Source organism: Tachysurus vachellii, chromosome 17 (genome assembly GCF_030014155.1).
Source record: "Tachysurus vachellii isolate PV-2020 chromosome 17, HZAU_Pvac_v1, whole genome shotgun sequence".
Taxonomy (NCBI): domain Eukaryota; kingdom Metazoa; phylum Chordata; class Actinopteri; order Siluriformes; family Bagridae; genus Tachysurus; species Tachysurus vachellii.
In genome coordinates, this window is record NC_083476.1 from 2805001 (window position 1) to 2815000 (window position 10000).

The following is a 10000-nucleotide window of genomic DNA, read 5'->3' on the forward strand; positions in this document are numbered from 1 at the left end:
GATGTGGTGTGTTTAACATGAGCTTATAAACCTCCGGTATTTGGGTTGACTGGAAAACTGGAGAAATAAAAAAAAATAAAAATCAGAGGAACGAAAAGGTTTCACTGACTTTCACAGACAAGTCGCAGAGTTTATCGTTTCGGAAAAACACGACTTCCGACGCTCTTTCGATTCCCTTTGGTTCTTGTGCAACACAGGTTCCTCAAATACTACTACTACAACAACTACAACTACAACTACTACAACAACTACAACTACAACAACTACTACTACAACAACAACTACTACAACAACTACAACTACTACAACTACAACAACAACTACTACAACAACTACAACTACTACAACTACAACAACAACAACAACTACTACTACAACAACAACTACTACAACAACTACTACAACAACAACTACTACAACAACTACTACAACAACAACAACTACAACAACTACTACAACTACAACAACAACTACTACTACAACAACAACTACTACTACAACAACTACAACAACAACTACCACAACAACAACTACAACTACAACAACAACAACAACAACAACTACTACTACTACTACAACAACTACTACTACAACAACTACAACAACAACAACAACAACAACTACCACAACAACAACTACAACAACAACAACAACTACTACTACAACAACAACTACAACTACTACTACAACAACTACAACAACAACTACTACTACAACAACAACTAAAACTACAACAACTACAACTACTACTACAACAACTACAACAACAACAACTACAACTACAACTACTACAACTACAACAACAACTACTACTACAACTACAACTACTACAACAACAACTACAACTACTACAACAACTACTACTACAACAACTACTACAACAACTACTACTACAACAACAACTACTACTACAACAACTACTACTACTACTACAACAACTACTACTACAACAACTACAACAACAACTACCACAACAACAACTACAACTACAACAACAACAACAACAACTACTACTACTACTACAACAACTACTACTACAACAACTACAACAACAACAACAACAACAACTACCACAACAACAACTACAACAACAACAACAACTACTACTACAACAACAACTACAACTACTACAACAACAACTACAACAACAACAACTACTACAACAACAACTACTACAACAACAACAACAACTACAACTACAACAACTAAAACTACAACAACTACTACAACTACTACAACAACAACTACAACTACAACAACAACAACAACTACAACAACTACAACAACTACTACTACAACTACTACTACAACTAAAACTACTACAACAACAACTACTACAACAACAACAACAACTACAACAACAACAACAACTACAACTACTACAACTACTACAACTACTACAACAACTACAACAACAACAACTACAACTACAACAACTACTACAACAACAACTACAACAACTACTACAACAACAACAACAACTACTACAACAACTACTACTACAACAACTACAACAACTACTACTACAACAACTACAACTACTACAACAACAACTACAACAACAACAACTACAACTACTACAACAACAACAACTACTACAACAACAACAACAACAGGGGGTGTGGCCAGACGTTACGGGTTAGCATTAAAGCTGAAGATAAATCACAGAATGCTGTTTATAAGTGAGATGTAACTGCTGGATTGTTTTTTTTTTATAAATCTAATGTCAGGACTGTAAACAAACCTAAAGTTTAGGCATCGTGATTTTCCCAAAAAGCATTTAAACAGCGCAGAATAAAAGTCGTCTCGACAAGTCAACGAGTGTGTGACGCTCGACGCACAGACACGTCAGTGTGAAATACACCAACACGTCTGTGCTGTTATTCTTAGCTATGATCAGAGTTAATAACTGATGAATATTTAAGTGGTTAAAAGCTAACGGTTCTGTTTAACGTAGCTACGCTTTAACACTAATGATGTCGGACTATTCAGAGTTAAAACACCTTTGTTTTAGTTTCTCCTTTAAAAAAAAAAAAAAGAAGAAGCAGTTTACGAATTTAAAACGTCGTTCTTGTTTAATTCCTAGCACAGATTTTTCCGAGCGAGCGCATGAAGGACATTAGGACACTTAGTCATGTGTTACCATCTGCCAGGGAAAAAAAATACTAATAAATAATAATACAGTTGTACATCAACACCTTCTGTCTGGTTTCTTAAAGGAAAAAAAATCCTCCTGAATGACGTAGAAGTTAATCCTTATCTCCAACACGTGCCACTGCGATTTATTTATTTATTTACTTACTTATTTTTTCCTCTTTAACCACAGCGTTTATGTTGCACTGGCTTTCACCCTGGAGTCATAACTATCTAACGGGTGTGATGATGCATCGGTGCTTTAGTCTGTACAGTGTACACGTCTGCTCATGAAGAATGAGAGTAGAGATATCAGTGATGTCAGAAAGACACAACACACACACACACACAGTAACCTCTCGGCGTTCTTTATCTGGTCAGCCGTGACCTTCCTCCAGCTCCACCACCTCGTTAGTCCTCGCCCTGGTGCAGGCTGACAGGACAGTGATGGAGTCAGCGCTAATCTGGAGGACGGACACAGAGTCAGTCTGGAGACAACGATGTAGATGTTTGGCGCACACACACATACACACACACACACACACACACACACACATTAGAACACATCTGGAGCTGGGAGAGATATAAAGAGTGACTCATTAGAGGAGTGTGTACTTGCACAGTAAGCGATACACGTCTCTTTCACTATGGAGAAGGAAAAACGAGCCTGTAAGCTCTTCCTTCATTGTGAGGTGTTGGAGGAGAATCGCGTTCTTACAGCCGTCACACACCATAAACCCGTCCTCTATAGACGCCTTAACGATATGAGTGCGGTGTATCGTACCAGTCGTATGATGTTGTGCTGTTGTTCGGGACGATGCAGAAAAATGTCCGTTAAAACGATCAGGGTTTGTTTTGAAATGTCCAGACTTCACAATAAATATTGGAACAAAGAAAAGATAGAGGAGAAGTGCTCAGACCTGGAGTCTAACGAGGTTTAATAACAAACGACATTTTCCTATAATCATTTATTCCCCAGCGCTGTTGGATTCTCGGATCTGATTGGACAGAAAAAAAGTGTGGATCCGTTTTCTAGAACGGCGGCTCAGAAAGTAGCGCCGGCTCCAGAGCTTTAGGTCGATACGCCTGGTATGGTATCCGTGGTAACAGCTTGTATGTTCAACCATATGTGGAGATGTTTAAGGAAGGAGTCTCCAGTGCCAGAGCTTTAGGTCGATACGCCTGGTATGGTTTCCGTGGTAACAGCTTGTATGTTCAACCATATGTGGAGACGTTTAAGGAAGGAGTCTCCGGTGCCAGAGCTTTAGGTCGATACGCCTGGTATGGTTTCCGAGGTAACAGCGTGTATGTTCAACCATATGTGGAGATGTTTAAGGAAGGAGTCTCCAGTGCCAGAGCTTTGGAACGGTCACGGGAAAGTCAAAAAATTCAATGTTTAAATCTTTTATAAATACAAAACTGTAATCATGGGTAAACTTCTGTGGTGTAAGAGGAATAAAACACCACACAAAAAAATTAAATAAACAAACAAACAAACAAACAAATAAATAAATAAATCAGCGCAAAGTGAAAATCCTTAACACGTCACTTGCGACTCGACCCGTTTAGACCGACGTCCCCCTTCCCAAGCATAAAAGTAGACATTTGTCCACTGAGGAAAATGAGACTACGGTTTAATTTGACACAAATTCCAGCCGGTAAGATATGCGAGCGGCACAGAGAACAAACCGACGCGGCGTAATGACAGGAAGTCCTGACCGAGAACACATGCGACTAAGTCGAGCCTCATTCCTGGAGTTAAAGGATACACGGTTCCACCGTGGCCAAATCTAAAAACGGGGAATTCTCACAGGCACAGGGCAAGCCAAAAGCTCCCGGCGTCGGAAACAGGATCGGCTCTGGCGTTCGGAGTGGGAATTCCGCTTGGCAAGCGGTTTGGGACGCAGGACAGGAATAGGGAAACATGCGCTGGGAGAAGGCTCGATTCTCCATTTAGCTCGTCTGCTTTGCCTGTCAGACAATAAGAGTGTGTTGTCTGGATTCCACAGAACAGGATGACTCACTCGCCCACACACACACACACACCTGTGAGTCAGAGATGTTAATAATCTCATTAACTGTCTGTCTGCACTGTTCTGAGGTGTTATAGGACACAACTAAAACTGGCTTCTTTTTTTTTGTTTGTTTTCTAAGGAAAAGGAAAAAAAAAAAAAAAAAAAAAAAACATGCCAAAAACTGGGGACATGGCCTCATGACATAGTTTATGGTTTTGTCTGAGTAATATTTCGCATGCTTCTCATCCAGCGTGCTCTCTTCTGAGCCGTCCGAGTTTATCCAGATTTCCAACAGGATGAGTTTGATGATGGATCATTAGGATGAGCAAACAGACTATTTTTTGTGAGCCAGAGTAAACCATTACTTTTTTTTTTTTTTTTTTTTTTTTTTTTAAATCTAAAGCATTTTTTTTTTTTAAAGCTTCTTGTGTGTGAAGTCGTCTTCCTGATTTGGTTCAAATCGAAGCCAAGTGACTCTGAAGCTTCGGAGTCGATTCAGCAAGTTGAAAACGATGTGTGTTCGTTTTATTTTTAATTTATAATGTTTGTATGCAGCATTTGTCATCCAAGCCGTTGCTATAGAAAGGATAACACACTGGAATAGATAAATAATAAATGGACAAGCTTAAGGAATGAGAGAGAGAGTGACTCTGTGTGTGTGTGTGTGTGTGTGTGCGCGAGAGACAAAGAGAGAGAGAGAGAGAAACACTGCATTGTGTGTGTTTGTCTGAGACAGAACGAGAGAGAGAGAGGGAGACAGGAAGAGAGAGAGAGACAGAGAGAGAGAGAGAGAGAGAGAGAGAGAGAGAGGGAAACACTGCATTGTGTGTGTGTGTTTGTCTGAGACAGAACGAGAGAGAGAGAAACACTGCATTGTGTGTGTATGTGTTTGTGAGAGACAAAAAGAGAGAGAGAGAGAGAGCGAGACACTGCATTGTGTGTGTGTGTATATGTGTTTGTGAGAGACAAAAAGAGAGAGAGAGAGAGACTGCATTATGTGTGTGTGTGTGTGTGTGTATGTGTTTGTGAGAGACAAAAAGAGAGAGAGAAGTTTACAGAAAGTTAGAAGTGGAGCGATGAAGTAGAGGAGAGGGACGAGAACTTCATTCCTTCTCCCTGAACAATGGATTAAAGATCATGTGCCCTTTCTTTTATGCTACACTGACACTATTACACAAAGCACTTCTTGTGTGGATTCTGCATCGTGTGTGTGTGTGTGTGTGTGTGTGTGTGTGTGTGTGTTAGCAGTATTGGATGCACGTTTCTGACAGTATACTGTAAATTCACACGGCGTAGGAAGCTTCAGCAGAGCTGACAGATTATCTGACGTGTCCCTCACCTGAACTCTGTCTGCCACTGGGGGGGGAGAGAGGGAGAGAGGGAGAGAGAGAGAGAGAGAGAGAGAGAGAGAAAATACACTGGACGTGAAAAGGTGATGGAGTGATAACGAAGGCACAGGACAAACGTCTGGATCCAAATAAGACTCCCCACCCCGGCTACAGATTGACTCGGCTGACAGTCGGAGCAGGTCCCTATTTTTGAGTTCTGATTAATGGAAGCAAGTCTGAAGTGGAGTTTTCAGCTCAGGAAAGTTCTAGAGTTTCTAACGGAGGAAAGTGTATTTATGTCGCGCTCACAAAATCCTGATGAAACTTACCTTCACCCTGTTTGACTTGAAAAACTAGTTTATAAGGTTTAAATACGGGCTGAGTATAAAAAAGTGCTGACTGAAATGTCATGAGACAGTTTTAACTAAAACAAACACACAAACACAAGGAACACAACCTGAACATCATTATGGTGTTAAAGAGGAAGTAAATAAAGAGTGAGACCAAAAATGTAACTCGTACAACAGTCACATTAGCCCCAGTGTCTACAGTTCACTAGTACACTAATGACAGCTAGTAACAGGTCTTCAAACTGAAACACACATACACACACACACACACACACAGACACACACACACACACACACACACACACACATACACACTTCCAAGCTCCCTTCATCTGGAATACCCATAATCAATTACAGCTCCATTAATGCATCAGTGTCCTTCTCCATTTAATATGTGTATGAGTAAGTGTGTGCGTGTGTGTGTATATATATGTATGTGTATATGTGTGTGTGTATATATGTATGTGTATGTGTGTGTGTGTGTATATATATATGTATGTGTATGTGTGTATATATGTGTGTGTATGTATGTGTGTGTGTGCATGTGTGTGTGTATGTATATGTGTGTGTATGTGTGTGTGTGTGTATGTGTGTGTGCGCATTACTCCTACACTCTCACAGTCTTTTGGCTGCTGAACAGCTCCCTTGAGCTAGGAGCAGGAGTGAGTGAGAGTGTGTGTGTGTGTGTTTGTGTGTTTGTGTGTGTGTGTGTGTGTGTGTGTGTTACTCACTGGCTACCCCTGAGGCCAGGCCGTACAGCAGACCTCCTCCGTCTGCCTGTGGCTGGAAGATGTGCGCTGCAGGTGGAGGACATTTCTCTTGTCGCACAAAGTTATACAGCAGAGTCTTCACCAAGCGACTCGTCAGAGAAAGGCTACAGCGGGAAAGAAGAAAAAACAAGAGCTGGGATTATTTTACAAGCCTCTGAGTCTCACTCGGACTTACATTAACAGCAGCAGTAAAAATCTCAGGATACGACACGATACGACACGACACGATACGATATATGATACGACACAATATGATATGATACGACACGATACGTTACAACACGAGACGATACGACACGGCATGATACGACACGATACGTTACAACACGACACGATACGATACGACACGATACGATATATGATACAACACAATACGACACAATATGATAGGATACGACACGATACGTTACAACACGATACGATACGATACGACACGATACGATATATGATACAACACAATACGACACAATATGATAGGATACGACACGATACGTTACAACACGATACGATACGATACGACACGGCATGATACGACACGATATGTTACAACACGATACGACACGACACGATACGATACGATACGACACGGCATGATACGACACGATATGTTACAACACGATACGACACGACACGATACGATATATGATACGACACAATACGATATGATACGACACGCTACGTTACAACACGATACGATACGACACGGCATATGATACGACACAATATGATATGATACGACACGATACGTTACAACACGATACGACACGATATGTTACAACACGATACGATATGATATGACACGATACAATACGACACGATATGATATGACACGATACGTTACAACACGATACGATACGACACGATATGTTACAACACGATACGATATGATATGACACGATACAATACGACACGATATGATATGACACGATACGTTACAACACGATACGATACGACACGATATGTTACAACACGATACGAAACGATATGTTACAACACGATACGATATGACACGTTACGATACGACACGATATGATATGATACGACACGATACGTTACAACACGATACGATACGACACGACACGATATGTTACAACACGATATGAAACGACACGATATGATATATGATACGAGACAATATGTTACAACACGATACGATACCACAACACGATATATGATACGACACGATAAGTTACAACACGACATGATACGACACGACATGATACGACACGATATGTTACAACACGATACGACACGACATGACACGATACGACACGATATGATACGACACGATATGTTACAACACGATACGATACGACACGATATATGATACGACACGATATGTTACAACACGATACGATACGACACGATATGTTACAACACGACACGACACGACATGATACGACACGATACGATATGTTACAACACGATACGATACGACACATGATACGACACGATATGTTACAACATGATACGACACGACACGATATGTTACAACACGATACGATACGACACATGATACGACACGATATACGATACGACACGATATGTTACAACACGATACGACACGACACGATATGATACGACACGATATGTTACGACACGATATGACACGATATGATACGACACGATATGTTACAACACGATATGACACGACACGATATGATACGATACGACACGACACGATATGTTACAACCCGATACGATACAACACGACACGACATGATACGACACGATACGATATGTTACAACACGATACGATACGACATGACATGATACGACACGATATATGACAACACGATACGACACGATATGATACGACACGATATGTTACAACACGATACGATACGACATGTTACAACACGATATGACACGACACGATATGTTACAACCCGATACGATACGACACGACACGATATGATACGACACGATATGTTACAACACGATATGACACGACACGACACGATATGATACGATACGACACGACATGATACGACACGACACGACACGATACGATATGTTACAACACGATACAATACGACATGATACGACACGACACGACACGATATGTTACAACCCGATACGATACGACACGACACGATATGTTACAACACGATATGACACGACACGACACGATATGATACGATACGACACGACATGATACGACACGACACGATATGTTACAACACGATATGACACGACACGACACGATATGATACGATACGACACGACATGATACGACACGACACGATATGTTACAACCCGATACGATACAACACGACACGATACGACACGACACGAGACGATATGATATGACACGACGTTGATCTGATATTCAATCTGTTCAGGACTCATTTTTACAGTACGATATAGAGAAGAGTTCCAGATAACTGCACGTCTCTCACACACACGTCTAACAGTGCAGTGTGTATTTCAGTCTCTAAAGCACAACACACTACACTGAGGGTGTTGATGCACTGAGAACTATTCATGCTGATAGGTGCATGCTATAGTCTTCAGGGGAAAGTGTGCTTCTATATGAGGAAGGTGTTGATTAATTTTTCCAGAACAGCCCCTCTGACATCTGACAGGTAAAAGCAAACCACAGGTTTATATTAATGAGCTCCTTCTGATGTTCACCGTGTTCCAGAGCTTTGGGGAAATTAACGCTGTTTAGGAAAACGTCCACCAAAAGTATTTTATACTTGGTCTATCTTGGTCTCGGGATCGTCGCACACATTCTCTCACACACACACACACTCGCGTGCACACACTCTCTCTCTTTCTCTCTCTCATACACACACATGCATGCACACACACTCTCTCTCACACACGCACATGTGCACACACGCTCTCTCTCGCTCAAACACGTGCGCACATGCGCGCACACACATACTCTCTCCCTCACACAAACACGGAAACACTCTCTCTCTTACACGCAAACACACACACTCTCGCTCTCACACACACGTGCGCACACATGCACTCTTTCTGTAATTTACATTACAGTACATTTACAGCATTTAGCAGACGCCCCTTATCCAGAGCGACTTACATTTTATCTCATTTTTTATACAACTGAGCAATTGAGGGTTAAGGGCCTTGCTCAGGGGCCCAGCATTGGCAGCTTGGGGGACGTAGGAATCGAACTCACAACCTTCCGATTGGTAGCCCGACACCTTAACCACTAGGCTACCATGTCTTTCTCTCTCTCTCACACACTCTCGTGCTCTCTCTCACACACACACACACACAAACTCTTTCTCTCTCTCTCACACACACAAATTCTCTCTCTCTCACACACTCTCTCGCTCTCTCTCACACAAACACGAACTCTTTCTCTCTCTCACACACACTCTCTCTCTCACACACAAATTCTCTCTCTCTCTCTCTCACACACAAATTCT

The 10000-nt window shown here is 41.4% G+C and overlaps 1 protein-coding gene across 3 annotated transcripts in view; it reads right to left on the reverse strand.

The window, feature by feature from the left end:
* The window catches only part of dym (dymeclin), a 73951-nt gene that overhangs the window by 46167 nt on the left and 17784 nt on the right, over positions 1-10000 (reverse strand). For all 3 annotated transcript variants that reach the window (XR_009649745.1, XM_060890318.1, XM_060890317.1), the window contains exon 8: positions 6558-6700. Coding sequence is in view for 2 of the 3 variants with exons in the window: in XM_060890318.1 (XP_060746301.1) it covers positions 6558-6700 (143 nt within the window). In the remaining variant the exon portion in view is untranslated. The remainder of the gene's footprint in view (positions 1-6557; positions 6701-10000) is intronic.